The sequence below is a fragment of the Rhynchophorus ferrugineus genome, unplaced genomic scaffold, assembly GCF_030347505.1.
Source record: "Rhynchophorus ferrugineus isolate W39M unplaced genomic scaffold, kcgeb_rfMv2 rfM10, whole genome shotgun sequence".
Classification (NCBI taxonomy): domain Eukaryota; kingdom Metazoa; phylum Arthropoda; class Insecta; order Coleoptera; family Curculionidae; genus Rhynchophorus; species Rhynchophorus ferrugineus.
In genome coordinates, this window is record NW_027472589.1 from 16,588,373 (window position 1) to 16,612,985 (window position 24,613).

The 24,613-nt window shown below is 32.0% G+C and overlaps 1 protein-coding gene across 7 annotated transcripts in view; it reads left to right on the forward strand.

Annotated features, from left to right (window-relative positions):
• The window catches only part of LOC143203428 (uncharacterized), a 242,113-nt gene that overhangs the window by 25,002 nt on the left and 192,498 nt on the right, over nucleotides 1–24,613 (forward strand). For all 7 annotated transcript variants that reach the window (XM_076415549.1, XM_076415553.1, XM_076415552.1 and 4 more), the window contains exons 3-4: nucleotides 17,576–17,689; nucleotides 17,753–17,936. In XM_076415549.1, coding sequence (XP_076271664.1) covers nucleotides 17,576–17,689; nucleotides 17,753–17,936 — 298 coding nt within the window. The remainder of the gene's footprint in view (nucleotides 1–17,575; nucleotides 17,690–17,752; nucleotides 17,937–24,613) is intronic.

Here is a 24,613-nt window from a genome sequence, read left to right on the forward strand (position 1 = left end):
GTTTTTAAATCATTGTTTTATATATTTTATATTGTCAGATTTAATTTAAAAACACATTTTTTTGGTAAATTTTTTTTTATTCAGCATAATTCCCTTCAAGGGTACATTGTAGCGACCCTCCAACTTTTCTATACCATTTTTGTAGTACAATATGTTCTTTGCTTCAAAATAGGCCTTAGTTTCGGCGATCACGTCTTCATTCGACGAAAATTTCTTCCCAGCGAACATTCTTTTGAAATCTGAGAGCAGGAAATAGTCGCTGGGGGGCAGATCTGGAGATTACGGTGGATGAGGAAGCAATTCGAGGCCCAATTCATGGATTTTTGCCATCGTTTTCACTGCCTTGTGACATGGTGCATTGTCTTGGTGAAGCAGTACTTTCTTTTTCTTCAAATGTGGCCATTTTTCGGCGATTTCGTACTTCAAACGGTCCGATAACGCTATGTAATAGTCGCAGTTGATAGTCGTTCATTTTTTAAGGTAGTCAATGAAAATTATTCCATGCGCATCCCAAAATACAGACGCCATAACCTTGCCAGCCGACTGTTGCGTTTTCCCACGCTTTGGAGCGGATTCATCGTATGCAGTCGGATGATTCGTCGTTGTTTTTGGTCAAAAGTGAGCTCGCGCGGCACTCACTTTGCACAGAGCTTTCTCATAACCAAATATTCGTGAATGATATGATGTACACATTTAGTTGCTATCTTTAGAGTGTCTACTATTTCATTCAATTTCAATTTACGGTGACTCAAAATCATTTTGTGGATTTTTGTGGACAGATTTTTTTAATGTTTTCGTCGGTAACAACCTCTTTTGGGCGTGCTCTGCATTCACCATCTTCGGTGCTCATTTTACCACGTCTAAAGTTAGCATGCCAATCCTTGATGGTTGATTTTCCTGGGGCAGTGTCCGGAAACTTGGCATCAAGCCAAGTTTTTGCTTCAACTGTATTTTTCCCCTCAAAAAGCAATATTTTATCAACATTCGAAATTCCTTTTTATCAATTTTTTTCACAATAATAAAAGTTGCGTCACTCAAAATGCACAAACTAATGATCCGACAGCTGTCAAATTTATACAAGCATCTTTTGAGTGTTAGTGCTAACTAAAAAACATATGGATTTAATTATAGTAGCTCCATATGTGTGTCAGGTCGGGGCTTTTCAATTGACTCGTTATCTGATATTAGTCTAATAATAATAATAATAATAATATTAGCCTAACATAGTTTCTCAGTAGAGCATAGTTTTTGAGAATTTGAGCCCTCAGTAGAGCATACAGTAGTAAAAGTAGTAGGTAGTACGTTAATAATGACAGTTCTAATCAGAAAAAGGTCCGTTTATGTTCACATTAAATTTGATAGAGAAAACGTGTTCTTTTTATAATATGAATATAAATCATATTGGTTAGATTCAATATTTTTATTAGAATATATAGATAGTTAGAGATAATCACTAATTTTTCCTTTTTTTTTTAGATAGTTAAATGCAATTTCATATCATTTAAGGACCTTTAATCACTAACTCTGTTATTAGATCATTACTAATATCGTTAATTATTTGCCCTATTGTATAACTGAACTTTGTGGTAATAAGATTTTGGCGGGCCTCCACCGCGTCAACTCAGCCAATTTTCTCATGCAATAATAACGACACGTTGATGCGATCTTTACAGTACATAAAAGATTCGTTTTATATTCCCGGATTCTTTAATCAGTCGCTTGTCTTATCTCGGTCGTTAAAAATGCTGTTTAACATTTAAAACCTACACCAGGAGCTTAAAATACGCTCCGAATATTTTTGCAGAACATAAATTATGCTCGGCTGGTATCATTAAGATTCCCTTGGTAGTTAGTCAGATTATAAGATCGAGTAATGTTTATGCAGACATTCCATGTGCATGATGAGAGATCGTCATGTATGCGCTAGAATTTCGATATTCGGGGAACGTGTAGGTTTGGTCTTACTTTGATGTGCTTATTACTGGTGTTGTGAAATACATTTTTTTGACGTAAACATTGATTTATAATAATAATGAACTATAGAGATACTATTCAAACTTCAAAGTACAGGTAATGACTCTAAAGAGTATTTAGTAATAACACAAGGGAACAGGGAACTGCAAGAATAGTTTTATTGAAATTAGTCTATATTTGCTTCGACAAATTAACAGATATTTAATTTTTTGAATTAATTTTTGAGATCTAGTCGTGATTCTTCATGGCTTAAATATAATTGCTTTTTTTCTGAAAAAATATGGCCGTTCAGTGATGAACTGCAGTGAATGTTCAGTAAGCTTAGCTAAAAGCCTATTCCTCTTTGGTTTGGTTAGCAATTGAATATTGTGGATTTATATATTTACTTCGTGCACACTTGTAAGACCAAATCCATAACATTATATTAAATATAATTATCCACATTATCTGATAACTGAATAAGGAACAAAATTATTCATCAAGAGGCTTATTTCTCTAACAGTATTCTGTCTTGAAAGGAAAATATACAAGTTGTTTAACGTTTTTTAACATTAAATATCTTACGTAAGATAAGGGAAGAAAATGGAGAAAACTTACAAATTCCAAACCTAAATAAATAAATAAAATTAACTCTAAGCGTGTGGGATTATGATGTCCATGTTGTTGGATGATATTTCTGAGAACAAAATGAAAACATGGGCAACGAATTTTATATAGCGAAGATAGGTAATTATTGTGACAGATACTATTAAGGTCAGATAATAATAATTAATTATAATAAATATGATAAGTAATAGTACAATATAATATGAATAATGTGTCATATGTGGTACGAAGGGAAGCCTCATGACGTATGTTTTCGTATTGCTCTAACACCAACAGTGGCGGACGTACCGGGATCAACTGGAAGAATAGCTACGCGAGAAACCCTGACGCAGACTCCAAGCTATCTAGGGTAAAGCTATAATATACATAAGTAAACAAAGCACAGGCGTGCATTCCATAAAAGGTAAAAGTCAAGTCAGACAAGAAATCTAGAGAATTGCAAGGGGGTATGAGGAAAGACTCCATTCTCACACGAATATTTAAATATTACAACTATTGGATACCACCAGAACAGGACACAGACTCAAAAGAATCAAACCATCTGATCTTGTGTAGTGTTGTGTAGTGAGGTGCATATAATAAAAAAATACAGCAGTGACATGTATAAACATTATTTCACCAGAGACTAAGATAGGGCCTAGTTATATACCTAGATTTAAGTTATCATAAAGACAAATTGTAGGTTAGGCGGAAACGGCTGGTAACAATATATTAATTAAATAATAAAAAAAATAAAGAGACCTATGAACGTATTTTGGTGCAGGGTACTGCGATTCTTGCTGTTGGAGATAATAGCGAAGAAGCTACACGAAAATTACAACAGGCCAGTGGCAATATCGGACAATAATCGGACTGAAACCTGTAACACCAATAACAAATAAATAATACCAGACGTATAACCATTCCATATAGAAACGCGAAGTGTCGCGGAATGAATCTTAATTCAACACTTTACTGTAAATAATATGTAAAAAGGAAAAGGAAAGAACTGGCGTTCAGATATAGGAAAATATATTGGTTTATAATAATAATTATGAGTACATAAAAAATTTCTATTATACAAAGAAATATTGAAACCTATATGAACATACGGAATTCATTTATGGGGATGTCATCATTCATGTCAATTTTGAAGTAATACAACTTTTGAATTACGCAGACTCAAAAGAATCAAACCATTTGATTTTTGTTTACTCCACTCTGTTTGTTTACTAGGTATTAAGATTTTCATAAGCGGTTTTTGGTTTAATTTGATATCTCGTGAAAGAACAGCTATAAAAATTATTTTTGCTTAAAAACTGATATTAATTCTTATGGTTCTGGAGGCATAGTATATCAAGGTACTAGAGGTAATTCTAAAAGTTAAGATCGTTCTGTAAATTTTAGTATTAACGTCTTCATTTGAAGTTTTTTTAGTAAATGCATTTCCTAAAAATGAATAAACAGAACAAAAAAAAATTAAACAAAATACAGAACAAGAGTCATAACATAGATTAGCTTTATTATTGTTCTGGCCTAAAAACCAGGCGGTGGAATGCATGACGCATACCTGGTCGCGAAGACTTGCCCTGGAGTGACAAGTTGGACCGGGTTATGTGGGACTGCCTCTGAGCTTACCAATACACTAAACCGAAGCCGCCTCACGGTTGACTCCTGTTGATCGCTCCTGCTACTGCAATAATTTTGGGGATATGGTACCCGCTGATCGGGTAGCCGTTATTGGGCACGAGGACCCGGTGATTCTAATGATTCGCGAACTTGAGTTAACACACGACTGGATACTGTCGTATAGGGGCAAAAGTTATGATTGCAGCGACGGATGAGGTCGTTTCAGCCTTGAAAAAGGGGTTAGCGGTGATGTGGTGCTAAGCTCCCAACATGGCGACCAACTGGCGAACAAGCGCGTTTTCAGAAGAACTTGAGCTGAGTTATTGTTTGTGGAATGATTGAGATATGAAGTGCTTGATTTCTGGAGTGTCAGTTTCCCTATGAATTTGATTATTTCTGATAAACCATGGAGCGTTTAAGATTCTCCTGAGGAGCTTATTTTTGTAAACTTGAAGCCGTTTGATCTGGTTGTGTGTAACAAATTTGAAGTAAACATTAGATCCGTAGAAGATGGCGGGCCGAATTAACATCTTGTAAAATAAGCATTTGATGGAGATGGGAAGTCTGCTAGAAGGGCAGATCAAAGAAGATAGCAGCTTTGCTATTCCCCCAAAGTTTCTGGATTGCTTTCTGGATTTGGGATGCCAATCGGACCGCTGGTCGAAGTACATAGATTAGCGAGATAGATTAATGAGCCATTTGCATAAAATACAAAAAATAATAGTTTAAAATAAATACATCTACTGACAAGAAAAACATTACAGCTGGTATTTTAAATATCGAAATGTGTGAATGTGACTATTGCAATAAGATACGTAACTATAATCTATTTAAAGTTTTTGTTTTTAATGTTTGTCGGTTCATAACCTGTAATAATTATAACTAATATTTTGAATAATTTAGCGTACATCTGACAACCGGACGGCGACTAGCTGTCCGACGTATGCAATATTCTTGATAGCAATAGTGATAAGAGGTTTTAACTCTTACCTATAAATTATTGTGGCTGTATAATTAACTGTAGTTTTTAGATATACTATAATGTTAAAATAAATTATATTTGGTAATATTTTTGTTCAATTATTTTGTTTAGATTAGAATTTTCTTGTGTGTCAAAGCCAAACTGAACTAAAACTCAGAGTTGATGCGGCAACATTGTAATGTTTCGACCTCACAAATATCCACGACGCATTACTAAAAAAACTTTGAATATACTATATGTATATTATATATGACATTAATCGGTAACGACTAGTACCAATGTAATAAATAAATTTAAAAAAATTGTATAATGTCTAATATTTCATCCTTAACCTATATTTATAGTAATGAGAGTAAAAAACGCATTTAAATTTTTTTATGCAAACATTATGTATTTTTCGTTAAAATTATTATGGCCATTAAATCTCCATTCGCTGCCAAATTTCGCACTATACTGCATTAATGTATCGTTATTCTTCTTAATTTATAGAACACCGTTGCCGCTGGTCACTAGATTATAAATAAACTAATAAATACTTTAAATCATGGTATTTATCCTAATTTATACATATTTTTCGACATATATCCTACGTCCATATATTAAAAGGGTGAATTAATTTTGAAGTTTCTTGAAATTTTAGGCTTTGTTATTAAAAATTATGTTCATAATTAATATTTAATTTCCATCTTTCTGGTAATGGGCGTTCTCACATCTGCCGGCACCGACACGACACCGATATCGGTGGACGCGTAATCTCTCGTAAACATATGGAACCCCTTCACATTCGCCGATATGTCGGTATCGTGTCATTGCCGGCACCGACATGTCGGCGAGCAGCATTCGGTCCATTCCTGTGGGCGCCGATTTTTATTGTGTACAGAGATATTTTTGAGACTAAAAGAGGAAAATGGTTAGCTTTAAATATGATATTGTAATATTAATTGAATTAGTAGTATGAACAATACTAATGAAAATATTAAAAACAAAATACGGTGCCGTGTCGGTCCCGTGTCGGTGCTGACAGATGTCACAAACCCCAATATGTGGATTAATTTTCAAAAGAACAGTTTAAAAGATATGATCGAGATATGTCGAATATGTTCGAGAATTTAGAAGATTAGAAATTTGATTTTTACTTACTCATATTATACTTCATACTATATATAAGAACTTTGTAATCTGGCATGTTTATAAATGAACTTAGCTTACAGATGTAGTACGTTAGGTAATAATTGCGTAGGGGATTAAATAAAATACTGAAAATAAATAAACAGAAAGAATTATCCGGTCGTTTGGAATCGATATAGATCTGACGCCAAATGACGGACGTTATTGAATGAATAGTTTTTATTTTTAGGGAATTATCCGTTGGGAAAACGGATATTACGCGTTGAAACATACAATGCTAAAAATTGATCCAAAAATAATACGATGATATAATTTATTTGTCTTAAAAATATATCGTATTTTTTTACTGCCTCCATATAACAAATCGACAACAGCTGAATGCTATTTTTTGTTAATTGCTTATTATTTTAAATTGAATTATTTTTTGACTTTCTTTTAATTTAATTATTACATTGTTACTACTCGTTTTTGTCTAAAATACAATTTGTCTTTATGATAACTTAAATTTAGGTATATAACTAGGAGGGCTCTTCAGCCCTATCTCAGTCTCTGATGAAATAATGTTTAAACATGTCACTGCTGTATTTTTATTATATGCACTTCACTACATAATACTACACAAGATCAGACTGTTTGACTCTTTTGAGCCTGTGTCTTATTCTGGTGGTATCCAAAAGCTGCAATACTTCAATATTCTCATGAGAATGGAGTCTTTTCTCATGCTCCCTTGCAATTCTCTTGATCTCTTGACTGTTTGTGGGTATTTGAAGGTCTCGATGTAGGTAATCAGTCCTATAGTATTTGGGTGCGCCTACAATACTTCTCAGGATTTTGTTCTGAAAAATTTTATTTTATTTATATTACTCTTTGCAGAACATTCCCATAATTGAACTCCGTATGTCCATATAGGTTTCAGTATTTGCTTATATAATAGCAATTTATTATGTAATGATAATTGTGATTTTCTTCCAATTAGCCAGCACACTTTCTTACATTTCAATTCGTCATTTCATCAAGATTCATTCTGAGATATTTAACGCTGGTGCTACATGGAATGATAGTATTATTTAATGTTATTGGTGCTTGTACGGTCTTTTTATAGGTGAACTGCACATATACAGATTTACTTTCATTAATTCTTATTTTCCAAGCTTGCTGTCTGTTGTAATTTTCTTGAGGCTTCTTCATTATTGTCTCCGACAGCTATAATCGCAGTATCATCAGAAAATGTAGCCATCGTAAAATTCTCCATTTGTGGTACATCATAAGTGTAGAGTAGATACAGCATTGGTCCAAGTACACTTCCTTGTGGTACACCTGCTTTAGCTTCTTTTATTGTAGAGTAAGCTTCCTCTTGTTTTACTCTAAAAATTCTGGTTGTAATGTACGATTTTAATAGTTCGGTGTGTTGTTTTGGTAGCATTTTCTGTAGTTTATGAACAAGGCCTTCATGTCCAACCTTATCGATAGCTTGTGCTATATCTATGAATATAGCTGATCATACTTTTTTACCTTCATAGGCTTTTTCAATAACATCTGTTATTCTGTGGACCTGGTCAACTGTTGAATGCTTGTTAATAAACCCAAACTGGTGTGTTGGAATTAGGTTTTTTTCTCTCTATGATCGGTTTTAATCTTTTCAACATATGTTTTTCAAAAACCTTAGATATTACTGGCAGCAGTGATATAAATCTATAGGCTTTTATTTGGTTTGGTGACTTTCCAGGTTTTGCGAATAATCTTCAATAATCATCTTCCTAATACCTGGGACATGTTTTAATCTAAATGCTCTGTTGATCAAGTTGGCGAATTTTATAATTCCCTTTCTTGGTAGTTTTTGCAAAAAAATCTATCCAAACTTCGCAGTCTAAGGCAAGTTGTTCCCAATCCTGAAATCCAGTCTTCGATTTGTCTCCTGTGTTCGGCTGAAACATGTTTAACTGCGAGTGCTGTGTTGACACTCAGTGCAAAACCTTCAGGAGAACTTCAAAACTTTAGTCGAGTGTATACAGTACATATATGATTCCTTAGTATGTCCTAAAAATTCTTAAATATATATATATATATATATATAGATTAATATTTTCAATACCAATTACAAAACAAAGTATATGCATGCGCTTGTACACAGTTTGCCAGAAGAGTACTAGTTCACTCAGACTATTAATCCAAATAATAATACCGCATCTTTCTATACTGATGTGAATTAAACTTAGACTGTGCAACTTTATATAACTGTATTGAATGATTTAACGTCGGGTCTACCGTACGCAGTCCCGACTACCAAAAATTAGACGCCCGATAATATCCACAAATTGTGGATAATCATCGCAAAGGTCAGCCCAGCCATAATGCACGTAGCAGTAGGCCCGGCTTCGCTTTGGAGAAGCCGCTTAGTTAGTAATCATCGCGGTCATCTCTGCGCCACAGCTGCAACCCGATGAGACTCACCATCCTAGATTTCAGCTTATTTGCGCTTGTAAGGCAGCTTTTGTACCCTCGGGGTGTTGTAAAAAGTGTATAGATTAGAGAAGGTTACTTTTCGATACAGCTGCCATCTAACTTGTACATGCGATATGAAAATCCGATCGATTGAACTGGAACAATCTCAAAGATGCTTGGGTTTTCTTGTTCAGCATGTTCTATTTTGTATAAATAACTTTAAATATGTAACCAAATCTAAAAATAATCAAAATTGTACCAATCATTATTATCTTATTATTAAAATAGCCATTTGTAGATATTCAATAATTAATTTTCATTTTTTATACATCAGTCTATTTGTAGCGAAAAATAATTATATTACCAGGCGTAATAATGGTTTGTCAAGCTATTACTGCACCTTTTTTATTTATGATATCCAAATTTTTAGATTAGACTGCACCTGGAGGAGAGAAATTTGGCCCGGTTAAAGGTTATATGGAAAAAGAGTTTTTAGGCCTAATAGTTTTGTGTAATATGCGCTACAAGTAAATATATTTCAATAAAACGAAAAACGCTCAAATGAAGCAAACATGATTAGCCGTCAGGTGATACGAAATTTATAAAAAAAACCGACCCAGTAGCCGAGCGGGTTGAGGGTTTAGCTCGCTGACACTGACATACTAGGATCGAATTTCGCTGGCACTAAAGGTTTTTTTTTTAATTTATAAAATAAAATAAAGGATAGTGTTCATTAAAATTAAGTGAGTTTTGGTTTTTTATATTTAAAACTATATTAAAACGAAAAGTGAGTGGTTTAAACGTTATTAAACGAAGTTATTTAATTTTAAGTAGTGTTATTTAAGATTTTGTATTACTTTCGGTTAATTCCGTATTGTTGAAATTATCCAAGAGTTATGGCAAGTTTGGATAAAATAGAATTAAGACTAGTATGGTTACGTAAAGTTATATTTTACATTTTTGCAGAGAAAAAGAATTCATTTGCTCGATTTATAGGAAGGTATATAGGGATGTGAAAGAAAAACCTGTCAAACATAGAATAACAAAATTCGAGAATAATGACAGTCGACTGTTTTCTTTGCTTACAAGATATCTATATTTTCCAAATCATCAATCTGATTTAATTTGATTTCTGATGAAAAAAAAAGAATAGAAAAATTGTTATTGCTTAAGGACTGTTATTAATTGATATACATTGTACTAGAGGCAATGTTTTATGATTAAAATTTTTTAGTAAATGTATTTCTTAATGAAGTACTAACCGAATATTATAGGTAATAAATACGTTAATTGGTGCACACATCAAGAGTTAAAATGATATTGCACAGAATATTGACAGTTATAAATTAGTTTCATAGACTTTTAGTTACTAATTTTTTGGTGAGTTGTTTGTTCCCACGTAGAAATTAGAAAGCAGTAGAAAAAGCCATAAAAATCAAACTAAAGATGAGCTATCTACAAGGGCGAGATCGAACAGTGAAATAAATAAGCAAAAAAATAATGTAATTTTATTTAAATTTTTTTTAAAATATTGCTTTTATAATTTATAATTTAGACGAGAAATATTGATAAAAATTTAATTAGATTTAGTTAAATATATTTCAAAAAATGTTAATGATTGCCAGTTCTTGAGATAATTTGCATATATTTTAATATACAGACATTTATTATCTTGATTATATATATATATATATATATATATATATATATATATATATATATATATATATATATATAATGTATATATATTACTATATTGGGAACGTCGGGACTACCATAAGCAGTTCCGACTACCAAAAATTAGACGTTAGTCAAAGGTCAGCCAAGATATAATATACATATATAATATAATATGCTTAGGAGAAAACCGCTTTGTTAATCACAGTAACCTCGACACCAAAAAAGTGCGACTGGATGTTGGATAAAGCATTAAGTTGCTGTTCCCCCATTCGATAGGGGTGTATAGACGAGAGAGGGTTACTTTTCGATACAGCTGCCATCTAACTTGTGGATGTGGATATATATAATATATATATATATATATATATATATATATATATATATATATATATATATACATATATATATATATATATATATATATATATATATATATATATATATATATATATATATGTATGTATATATATATATATATATATATATATATATATATATATATATATATAATATTTAATAATAATAATGATAATTAAATATAATTATAAGAACTATAAAAATATTTTAAAGTTAAGCTTGAACTAAAAACTATTTTTCGAGAATTCGTATACACATAAGAGTGAGATTTTCATCTATCAACTAATTAATAGATGTAGATATTTTTTTTTCATTTTGGTATAATATACATTATTAAATAAAGTACTGTAAAAATATTTACTAAATATCTATAAATAGCTATTTTTTAATAGTGATATAATAATGATTGGTGCAATTTTGATTACTGTTATATTTGAATAAATATCTAAAGTTATCCATTCAAAGTAGAACATACTGAACAAGAAAACTCAAGCATCTTCCTTTTTTGTGATTGTTCGAGTTTAATCGATTAGATATTCGTGTTGCATCCACAGGTTAGATGGCAGCTGTATCGAAAAGTAACCTTCTCTCATCTGTACACTCCTATCGAATGCGGGTCACTTTAGGTATTAAGTCCTTTGGGGTCGCACTTTTTTGGCGTCGAGATTACCGTAATTAACAATGCGGTTTTCTCCTAAGCGAAGCCCTGTATATTATATCTTGGCTGAACTTTGACGAACGTCTAATTTTTGGTAGTCGGAACTGCTTATGGTAGTCCCGACGTTAAATAATTCAATATAGTTATATTTGACTTACAAAATGTGGCATATATATATATATATATATTAGATATTCTTAGTACAATTTTAATTTACAAATTAGTGCTCTGTTGTACTTGTACACATAAAGACAAGAAAAGCGAGTATGGGATAGTACATCGTAAATATTTCCCAAATTAAAATAAAACTTTAATCTACAAAGTTGTAGAATTTGAATTTGTAGAATTCTTTTATACTCTATAAAATTTAATGTTGTTTATTCGCTTCAATTTCTGGTGTCCTGCGTGTTGTACAATAGCTGTATTGCTTCCATGGGTCTGCGATTTAGCAATGTTATTTCATGTTTTTAATCAAACTTTTTGATCGCTTCGTATAACCATTTGATTACGAGATCATCGTGCAGATCTTCGTTGGTTACGTAGCGTTAAGCATTGATAATTAATCCTGCAACTTTGTTTTGGCTGCGTTGAAATAACGGTTGGTTTATTGTTTTAGTACAACTCCATATTTGTACTCAATTGGCTTTATGATTGACTGGTAAACCAATCTCTTTGATTTTCGTTCAAGTTGAGGATATCTTTAGGCTAATCAGTGCAATTGCTTAACTTTGAGTCTAATCTGCTCTGATTTTTTTCTAACATGATGTTTTCAATTTAGCCTTCCATCGATATATATTCCGAAGTATTTAGCTGATTCAGCTTGAGAAATCCAGTTCCGTTAAGTGATATAATTAGGTTTTTGTCCTTTCGCCGCAACGCAAAAATAACATGAGCAGATTTGGAGCTATTAAGCTAAGCTATTTTCCGGTCTCTTGTTCATTTGTATTTTTTCTGCAGCCTTAAGCAGAGATATATCTTTTACCGTGGTAACTGTGTCATTGGAAAATGTTCCAAGTAGTGTTTCTTTTGTTGTTACTACCCTGGGGAACTCTAGCTGAAATATATTTAAGAGTGGAGAATACCCTTTTATGTGTGATTCTAAATTTTCTTTCGAACAGATATGATTCCAGTAGTCGACAGTAATTCCGCGGTATCAATTTGCTCATTTTGTATATTAATCGCAAATGCCATACCCTAAATCTTCTGAGACGCCCAGTAATATTGGAGAGCAGTCTGTTTACCACAAACGCTGTTGTAATCGCTTGGTCGATTGGCAATTGGCGATTTCAAAGTCCAAACTTTAAATGATGTATTTCTATAAATGGTTTAATACCTTTTAACAGCAAATAAATCTCTTTACTTGAATTTTTACATTAATTCCATTTAAGTGAATCAAGAAGTGCTTTAACTGCGGTTTTTTTAACTTGACTCTGGTACATACATGTTTTATGCAGTGCTCTCTGTCTGCATCGGAACATGGTGGGATGCAACTCTACCCTGATATAATATTTTATTTTTATAAAACAGATTTATAAAGGTTTCCAGTAAATAAGCATAAACCGTGACTTCCACCCTTTCGAACTTTCCATGAAAAAAATAAGATTCGGGATAAAGCGGCTGTGGTAAAATATAAAAGGGTACTCTATGCGCTATATATACATTTTACAAGACGTGACGGACAATGGCCATTGGTCCATTTAAAAACTAACATAACCCTAACACAAGATATTTACAACTAACAGCAGCAACAGACTAACAGCAGAAGCATAACGAGTTAAAGATAATTTAGTATCTGTGGTGAAAGAAGTTTTAATAACCAAAACGTTTAACGTTCTTAACGAGATCTAACCACTAAAAAACACTACCTTATATAATAGTAAATTAAATATTGGTAATTTTTGACTCTGATCTTTCTTAAAAAGCAACTTTAAGTTTATTTACGAAAGTGATCTCTTACACAAACTTATATGGTGGAACATAATTTAATGGCTATCCTATTTTTCTCTAACAACAGTTTTATTTTTAAGTTATATAAAATGATTTTTTTAACATTGACGTGTCAATCTTAATGCAGATCCACAGACCTGGAACAACATGTAGAGGACGATTAGTGTAAGGCGTCCAAAGCGGCCTTAAATAAGTTTATTTTTTTAAGGAAAAAAATATCAAAATATTTCAGTAGACTCCTTAAGAGAAGCAAATAAACGTTATACATACTGATAGAATGACACTACCGACCATCCCAAAAATTATCCATTATTTAATTTATGGGGCATTCATTATATGCGAGCCTGATTTATTGGTGAATGAGTCTAATTATCTCACACGTCTCCTTCCATAAAATGAATGTATCTTAACATATACGAATTTCAATACTTGGAGGGTTTTGAGTAATGATATGCTCATCTACTACCTAAATCTGTCACATATATCATCTAATGATAACAAAAAAACACAACATCAATAGATATTCAGACTACATAGGGAGATATCTCAGGATATTCCTAACACCAAAGATAACGGATGTATAGAAACATATGTGAGAATAATAAGTGCAAGGATAAAAGAACAATTGAAAAATGCTGAGATTTTCACCAATCCATAAGGTTATTTTGAGAGAAAATATAAGGACGTTTTCGAGATTTATATAGACTAATATAATCTCCATCAAGACAAGGACTATAACATCAACCATATCTGATATACCATCCTTCCGGCTACAGGCATTTAAATAGAATAATCTCATTAGCAGAAGATTGAAGATTTACACATCTGAAGATTTATGTAAAATATTTTTAAATAGTTATACAGGAGACCGACTTTGTGATATGTTATCAAACCATGAACCATTAAACCATATTAAACCATTATAACTATCTTATAGATGTGATATCATATACAGGGAATAGACAAAACCATAAAAACACCATGCAATATAGTATATATGTTAGAACACCTTGTTCCATGTTGTTGTAACACTGTTAGCGTGTAAATAATGAAATGCGTATTTGTTGTTTGGTTTAAATGCCAGATCTTGTAGACCCTACTGCGATGCATTGTGTGCTTTGTTCTACGATGGATAAAACAAGCGATTAGTGAAATGTATGATCTCTCAGACTTCAGGGTCAGATTGAGGGTAAATCGTTAATGCTCACTTAGCAGGATGAATAAAAATAGTCGAATTGTTGTTTCGCGAGCGACAGTATTCACATGGTAAACTTGGTAAAATTGATGGGTGGAGCAATGGATGAAACCCAAAGCTAACTAACAGAGAATAAATGCAGCAAAAGTAACAGCAGAACTGAACACTCAAAAGAGTAATACTGCAATTATTGTAATGCTTAATAATAAATGGTTATAAGTAGCGTTGGGAACTATCGACTGAAAACTGTCGAAAAAGTCGATACTCAAAAACTAGCAAATGCACGGTTCAATTTTTTTTTAAATTCGTGATGTCAGACGAAAATGTACGAACCCTTTCCTGTATAAATTGTGAGAGAGGAAAGGACTGAGATAATTGCTTGGAGCAGTTAATTTTATATGTGCTTATATTTTCCAACTTTAGTATAAGCGACACGGAGATGTACATTTCCTTCACGTACTAACCCTAAAAAAGAAAAAGATATTTGCTGAATACTATGCTATTAATAATTTAATTTTAAAGGAAGCAGAATTACTTTTATATATGAATGTTCTGTGGATCGGTAGAAAGGAATGGAATTTTTCTATGGAATGGAATAATACCCCACAAATGTTTTATGGTGTTTTAATATGTTAATTGCTATTTTGAAATAATATACTATAATAAATATAGACAATACAATAAAATTTAAGCAAAATCTAAAAACTAAAGATATACAATAAAAATAAATACTAAATATAAAAATAATATCAAACTACCAAAAACAAATCATAAAACTACATACATATAAATATTTATTACATATAAATCTATGTAAGCATAAATTGGCTACATTTTTGTCAAGGTCGCGGCTAGGACGACAGACCCAGATCGTTAAAAATCAGTCGAATGAAACTAGTAGAACCAAAAATAGTAACTAAAAGTATACGACTGAAACAGTCGACAGTAAATTTTAACAAAATCGGTCGCACCGAAAATAGCGACTGAAACAGTCACTGGCAAAAAGTAATAAAATCAATCGAACCAAAAATAGCAACTGACACAGTGGATAGTAAAAAGTAGTCAATTACCAAACAGTCGATAGTTCCCAACACTAGATATAAGGAGAATGAATAAGTATATTGAGTCATATTTATCACTGATGTCAAAATATGAAGCGTTTGAAACAACAAAAACTTTTATCTTATATTAAAACTATTTTATTTTATGGAAATAAGTGGTTACTTGTTAAACAGCGAGCACAAAACGATATTTCCATCGAAATCTTCCATCTAGTTTAGTCTTACTAATCATCATGTCTCTTAGTCTAACCTAAACACAGCGTCTTCGTAACCAGTAATAGACAAAGTATCATAATATCTATATTAGATAGATATTTCATTAGTTCGTCAAACAATAAATTTTTTAGGTATATTATGGGAATTATTAGTAATTTTATAATGATTTTCATCTATCGCTAATATATTGATCTAGAAATGTTCATAGCTCAAGGAAAGAATAAGATGTGAAAGATTAATACGATCAGTAGCAGACAGGGCCTTCCTAAAGGAGTAAGCGTGACATTACATTATTTGTAATACTTTTATCGGTATATTCCCTGAACGGTGCTAATTTTAAATAGTTACAAGGTAATAATAAAATTGAGATAATTTGCACAGAATAATAAACAATCTTTTTCTACAACTATCTGGTATATTAGTATAGTCGTCATAGTGGTCACAGTGTTCATAGTTTGTTGTTAATAGTATAAACATATTCGTTGCTAGTCATTAGTCTATTTCGGAGCTTATATAACATAAATAATGAAGAAATAATATAAAATAAGCAAATATCAAATATAGTTTTAATTTTTTACATATTTTTTCTTTTGTGTCATAACTTTTTTGCAAATGGAAACACTTTTAATGTAATGCCTACATGTTTTTTTACAAGTTAAAAGTTTGTTTGTTAAATTTATGTTTATAGACAAATGTGTAGAATCTGATAAACAACAATCATTATTACACTATCCATATTAGATATGATTAAATTTACTTTGGGGTCTTAATTGATCAAGATTTGGTTATTATTAAGGCAATAATACAATTCAAATAAATTCTAGTTACTAAAGACTGAATTGTAAAATAAAATAAAATATTATTTTGACAATACAAATTTTGAGAATATGTTTTGTTATTGTTCCCAAAAACGCTTTTGACACAATTTTTCTAACACAAATAAGATTACGTTTCTTGAATTCCTTATTCCATTATTAAAAACATTGTTTATTGATATGTTTGTCTAACACGTCACATTCCTTGGTAGTGGTTTGAACGCTATTTATGCTTAACAGTTGTATTACTCCACAATGACAGCCGATATCCTTCCATACTTATTGCATATTCATTATTCATAAAGAAATGTATGAAAATATGATACTAATTTTAGATAAAACCTAATAAAGGGAATATAACTAGAAAGTTTGTGATGATTTAAAAGTTGTTGCTATATTGTCTGGGAGGGAGGTTTCATGAAATATTGTTGTTTTCTCTGTTTGTGGGACATTAAAGACATCTAAAAATACTATGAAATTAAATGTTGGACAAAAAAGACCTAATCTTGGAATGGCGAGTCATGAACAAAGTGAACGCTTTGACCAGGATATAAAACAGTTAGAAGGGCGTTATCGAGGAAGATGGAATGCTAAAATATTACCATATTACTGCTGGTTTATAATGAATGAGGAATTTATTGTTAACAAAAGGAATAGTATATATTTCACCATTTTCTTTCAGAATATATGACTCATTTTTTCTATTGACCACTTAAACCTGAGCTATTTTGATTCGTTTTCTATTTCTGTAAATAGTTATTATTATTATTTTTATTAAAATTTTTTTATTAAAAAGTTTTTGTGTTCATTAGGTACAATTTGACAAAAAAGCCGTTTTATTTAATATCGTAGAACAACAAAATATGTCTCATAGTGTGTTTATATAAACTTTTAAATCTATTGCAGGTCAAAAGATGGTGCACCCTTAGTACCAGACCGTCGCCGTCGACTTCATATCAGCGGCAACACCGTCCAACTGGCCTTGGACAGTGTCCAAAAAGACGACGCTGGAATATACAGGTAACTAGCCCGACCTTGTCCTGTATCACGATAGTTAATTTGATTTTTTACGATGTTTCGCAGGGTCACGGCTACGTCGACCACTGGCACCGCTTCCAGGGACCTGGAACTGCGCGTCAGCCAAGGCGAGGCGTCGGACGAAGAAGACGAACCCCCAGCATTTCTCAGGAGGCTGAACGATCTGTCGGTGAAGGTCGGAACAAGAACCAGGTTCTTGGTGGAGATACGCAGTAATTCGGAAGTATCTGTAAGTATACAGTTCTTTAGCTTTGTACTTTTTTGTTATAAAGCAACCGTTCTTCATATTTTTCGACAGTCAAAAAGCAAATATTAATTTTAATAATTATTGTAGAATTATCTTAAGAACTACTTTACTAGTGTTGTATAAGCACTAATTGTTTTACATTAATAGATAGAATATTTCATCATTAAATAGCGATAGTAGGTGCAGTCAGAGTGTTTAGTATTGTTTTAGTATTACAGTCGACGTCGATTATTTTGAATAGAAAAAAAAACAAATACGTTTTATAGTACGTTAAAAATTCAATGCCTAAATTTCACAAAAGTTGTGGAAAAGTAATTTCGATGTTTCCTAATACCATACCGGAATGTTATGATTTGACTCATATCAAGCTCAATATAATAAGCTTCAAAGCTATGCACGTTATATTTGACAAAAGTACCACCGCCATAGATTTATGTATCTTTTAAATTTCCGAAAAAGCATATCTAAGCATATATAAATCTTTTAAAATCGAAAGTGGCGATTTTGATGTACAAGACAAAGAACGTTCTAGTAGGCCGAAACAGTTTGGAAATTCAAATCCAAGAGATGGAAAGATAGGTGTCATATCAATTGATTGACAGGGAAAGGGTAAATGTCAATGAAATGTTGCTTTAAATGTAGGATCGGCGGTCATTTCTGCATCGAATAGTGACGGGTGATGAAAAGTGTATTTATTTTGAAAACATGAAGCAGGCCGGTCAACTCCAAGGCCAAATCATTTTACTCACAAGACAATGTTTTGTTGAAATCTATTGAAACCAATTTTAGTCATGCAGTGATCGACAAACTTCCAGAATAGGTCCGAAGACGCGGTAAAGTTATTTCACAGTAAGGCGTATTATCCGTCTTCTAAAACAAAAGCGTTGAAAGCACTTATATGGGACATACTATCACAACCGCCATACTCTGCAGACCCTGCTCCATCCTACTATTATATTTTTACATCAATTTTATCTATGATCGCATCCATAAATTGCCTGAAAGATGGGAAAGATGTATGAAAAGACCTAATCACCTCTAAAACCTCTAATAATACGTTCGGTAGAATTAATACAAAAGGCATACTGTTAGTCCTTTGATGATAATTGAGATTGCTCACGCATTTTTGTTGCATTTACTGTATAACACAGGCCTTTTTCCTACCATATATTCCGCCCTCTGTAAAATCCTCTATTAATGGTGAAAAACTGCCTCTAAAAGTTGCTCGTGAAAAGTTCTACGATACTGAAATTATGATTAAAATTAAAACGATACTATCACTCATGAGAGTTTAAGATGTTTGTGAATAAATTCACTGTGAAGGCCATGACAGAACAAAATATTTTTTTCCCTCGGCCTCTCAGATAGTATGTTATATAACGGACTAATATTCGAGAATATTTTGCTGCAAAACATCAGGAGTAGATGGATAGCGAAAAATTGTTAACGAAGAATATATTGTTTTATAATTGTTAGAAAAGTTATTCCAGCTGCCGAATATCATTAAAATGAAAACTAATGAAGCGATAATATCCTAAACACGCGAAATATTCATCAAATAATTTTTTACCAGATATCGTCATCACTAATTCTCAAGCAGTGTTTGACGATTAGTTAGTGTTAACAAATCCTACCACTCAGCAAAATATGTCCGCGGATCCGATATCCGAGCTTCACATTGCTCTCTACAACTCTAATCTATATATTTATCAGTTCTATTGTTGCATTTCTAACCGACTTTGAAAAAGGAGGACGTTCTATATACAGCTAACCAAATTAGGTTCAAATGGAGGCCCAGGGGGGGGGGGTGGTTTGTATCGAGGGAAAACCTCAAATTTCAAAGGCACGTACAAAGTTTTCACATATTTTTTATCTAAAATAATCATATATTAGTGTAATTATCGGTGCTGACAACAACTTTTTGTTGTTTAGTTAGTGAGAATATTTGTCAAATGTTTATTATCTAGGCTAGGTAGCGGTCCCCGGGGCCTGAAGCGCTTCTTATTTTCAATCATTGTTTCTTTATTCCTATTTTTGCTCATACGGGCTGCACCTTTACTTGGCCTATCCATTGTAATATTAAATAAAATAACTGCGTAATCTCTTGAGTAAATATTTAACGCTAAAAAGAGAAAAATGAAATATTTTCAACACAAAAATTGATTGGATTTCAAAAAATAAATAAGGAACTCATTAAAAATTAAAAAATAATTAAACTTTTAACACAAACAAAAATTTTAAAATAAAATGTACATAATAATCGTAAGAACTAAATAAAAATAAAAAGTCAAATCGAAAGTGTTATTAGCCATTCCTGTTTCCAGCATGAATTATAATTAAATTTATCTGCGATGTAAGTTGAGTTATTCAAGGCAATGTCTTTAAGTTCCATGAGACCTATTCGAGGGTTATCTTTACACCATTTAAATCCTATGTTCCCTAACAGTGTATGAAATGACTTACGTCCATCAAAAAGTTGCATATCCTTAAATTTTATATGTATAATTTTCGGACTAACAATTTTCTTTGAAATAATTTTATTAAATTGTTTATATCGAAAAAAAATTTTGTGTACTTAATGTTTTCATAGAATTTATATATTTGATTTCAAATAGAGTCAATATCACTATGGTCTTGATTCGTTACCCATTTCGTATGTGGATGGGTTTTCTTTGGTTAGTCTAATAAATTGGTCTTCATTTTGTTAGAGATTTTAGTCACACTAATATTCAGCGCAGCAGTAACATGCTAAATACATTTTCGATAAAACTGTAGCAGCTTATAATATTTAATATCATCAATATTTACCTCTCTAACGGAATTTACTACCTGTAAATAACTGATTAGATATGTTATAAGTTTCTCGCCCTGGCTATCTATTGGTTTTAGCATTTTCAAGCACAGTAATATGATATGTTAAGCAGATATTTAAAATTTATCAAAACAAGCAAAGCACCAAAACAACCTTTGCCGGTGTATAACGTCTTATTATCACTAATGTTTTGAAGAATTTTGCAGACAATTGATAACTGAACGACTTTTGCAGGCTCATTCGTTTACATGTTCGAATGTATCAGACACAATTTAATTCTCTTTAACTGGAAGGAAATGAGAAGGAAAATATTATCGGATTCTAAAACTAATTTACAAATTGCGGCAGGCAATATATTAAGCATCTGGATGACGCATATTCACTGCTTCTTTCTATAGACTATATATTATATTTCTCTACTTTGGTTAAATGTCGCCAGACCGTAACGATTAAAGATGATGGATATTATCCCAACTAATAGAGTGTCGAGTTTTTCGATGAAGTTCGTGTTCAGCCTGAACCGTGTTGCCGTGACGGCGGTATACAAATTTTCGGTTCGCCCTTGCCCATTCTATAAATAAAAGGAAGGCTCTGGGTCAGCGTTTAAAATTAAATCCAATCGCCGACATCTGTTGGCGCGGCGGCATACGTCGCGCCGTTTTTATATAATTAAATCCTCTCTAATGAATCAGTATCCTGTTTGAGCTTGAAATAGGCACGTCCGAACGTGATACGCTAAAAGACAGCTGCCATTTGTTTTCGATTGTTTGTCGATGTGCCTTGAACACAAGCTGAATGACATCCGTATAGTTTTCAAGTTTGATTTAAAAAATATATATCAGGACTATGAATTAATTTTAAAGAATTTACAGCAGATGGTGTTACTGTGTATTAAATGGCGTCGGATACATTTGTAATCAACTTCATGCTGAAGCCTTACTTTTCAGTATGAATCATTTCGTCGAAATGTGAACAAAAAATGTTTTGCAGTACGTTGAAAATGGACGAATTTGTATAGAGTAAATCGCATTTTTTAATCGCACAATTTAAAAGGGGTGATTTTAACGCCGAAGACAAAGAGTGTTCTGGACAACCAAAAATATTTGCAGCAGAAAATCAAATCGTGAAACCATCAATTGTTATCTCTTGTCGTTGAAAAATTGCTGGACTAGTAAACTAGTTCTCTGTTCGACTGCCACGTCTTCGATAACTCTTTTAGTGAACTGCCGTTGGTTGCTTTTATTTGTTTATTGTTGCTAATTTACGTTGCGCCTTGGTTGCTCAGAGCTGACGATTTCAGCTAGACTTCCTTGCGAATTAATGGAGCACTTTACGTTACTTAATTTATTTGCACCAAGTACAATTTAAGTGAACCAAAGCGATTTTTATATGGGTTTTTTTATCTAGACTTCTCGACCTTGACCTCATGAATTATCGGTAATTGTGAGTTTAACGAACTAATTGAAGTTGTGAAAGAATGAAAGAGGATTAGAACATCTCTGTTCGAATTATTTAAGGTGGCATATATGTCACGACTACTTCCAAAGTAAACTGCATTTGCCACTCACCTTTTCTTTAAGACAATGGTCAGTTACAAAGGTATTTCCATATAGCAAATAAGCCAGAGGTTAGGTAGCGCCCACTTAACATGATCAAATACTGACTGACAACATGCCGGAGAGACCAAAATGCCGTGATAAAGCTATTAAAATGCAGATATTACAAAAGCAGTATTTTGGGAAATTACTATTAGAAGTTTAGAAATATAATTAACGGTTTTACTCATTTATCTCTCCGACACATTTAATAATTGATGGGTTTGGACCGAGCATTGCGCGAAAAATGATAGGAATACGATCAAAGACACAACAATGTTATTCTTCAGCATTACAACGCTCGACCACATGTTGCAAAATCGGTGAAAATATACTTGGACATATTAAAACGGGCTGTCAAAGTGCTACCCCAAACGCAGTATTCTCCAGACCTTGCTCCTTCTGATTACTACTTATTCACTTCTTATGAAAATACCAAATGTGTTGATGGGTGGATGGCCTCAAAACATCGTTCTTTCGAAATGAAATCCGCAAGTTACCTCAAAGATGGAAAGAATGTAGCAGCTATTCATAGACAATGTATGTCGAATAAAATAAATTGTACCGATTTTTCCAAATAAGGTTTCAGATTAAAAAAAATGTTTCGAAATGAAATTAATTTATGGGCCTAATATTTGTGTAGAAAAAAAAGGTTTCATGTTTGGACAATTTTATCATTAATTTTTTTACAAAATTATTTGAGCCACTTTATTTTTCGCATCTCTGGAATTTTTCAATTTTGAGATACTTCAGATACTTTCCTCCCTTTTTTAACCTTCAAACGGAGGTATTTGGATCAACACAACTGCATTCGTGGTTTCATGTCCCTTTAAATTAAAAACGTAATTTGAACTAAATATTAATTGTTTAATATTGTATTCACACCAGTTTTAAATAAAATACAAATTAAATTTATTAACGAAAACATTGTCAAATGATAATATATTTCAAGCTGACTTTGCCATGTTGTATAATAAAAAAAAACTAAAATAAAACTTAGTATATCACGGGGTTTACGTATCTTTCCGTTAACAAAATAATTCTTTATGAGATCAATTATAGACAAAGAAAATGACATGTCTAAATCTATAATATTATATCAGTCTTAGTCACTATACTAAGTTTGGCAGTTGCTATAAAATTTTTCTTTTTACATATCATTTACAGATGAATTTAAGGTATTTATCGCTCTTGACCACATAATTAACATCTACCTTTTTTCGTCATTCATTTTGAGAAGAATCTGTAGGTCCCTTTCGTTTTGTTACTTTCTATATATTCTTTTATTTTTTGTAATCTGGACCTACTCTACAAGGAAGGTATCTGATGGATTTTTAGAATATTTGAATTGATTTTTATGTCTATAATACATAGTAATTGATTGTTGAATATCGTTGTCACTATCTTCTTGTATTAAATTATTATCAGATGAAGAATAAATAATAAAGTTCTTGATTCAGAAGAAATTTTATTTTGCAAATTTTGCATTGTTGGTTAGGTTTTCTTCAGCACAAGGGTGAAAATCGTGAAGATTCCGAGTCCAATTCGTTTTAATCTAACAATAGCTCAAAAATATAATTATTTTTCACACCTATAATGTAGAGGTGATGAAATAAGCTTCGAGAAGATCAAAATAATATCAAAATTGATGAAGGGTTTCGAAAAGCAAGAAAATAGACCTGTTGAGTGATATTGAATATCCAGTTCTTTTATATTCTCTCTTCGTATAATGCTGGGAACTATGCTCTGCCACAACTCAAGCCACTCTGTAAATATTTAGTAATGTAATAATATAAAATGTAGCGTATTGTTTAATACAACATAAATCTGGCTGATTGTATACACATGTTTTCTCTCTACGTGACTCAAGTTTGACGTTTTGTTTCAAACACACCAAATTGAACTATGAATGTATACCAATTAATAACATCAATTTATAAAACTCATACAAAGCACCGTACATTTTAGTTATTATAAGTAGTATAAGTAAATGTAGTGTAACCGTGCAATATTACATAAAACAAGGATCCATTGACATTTCAGCCTTTTATGTATCTTATAGATGCTTAACTGGATTTTTGACAGTAAATATTTTAGTTTTATATATTAGTATTTATATTAGTATTTATATTATATATTAGTTTTTACACTGGTATAGATTTGCCGAGATTATATTTTTCATATTAATATCCTAATTTATATTGTTGTGGGTAATGTTTGAAATATTGTTGCGTACTTTTCTTCAATAACAA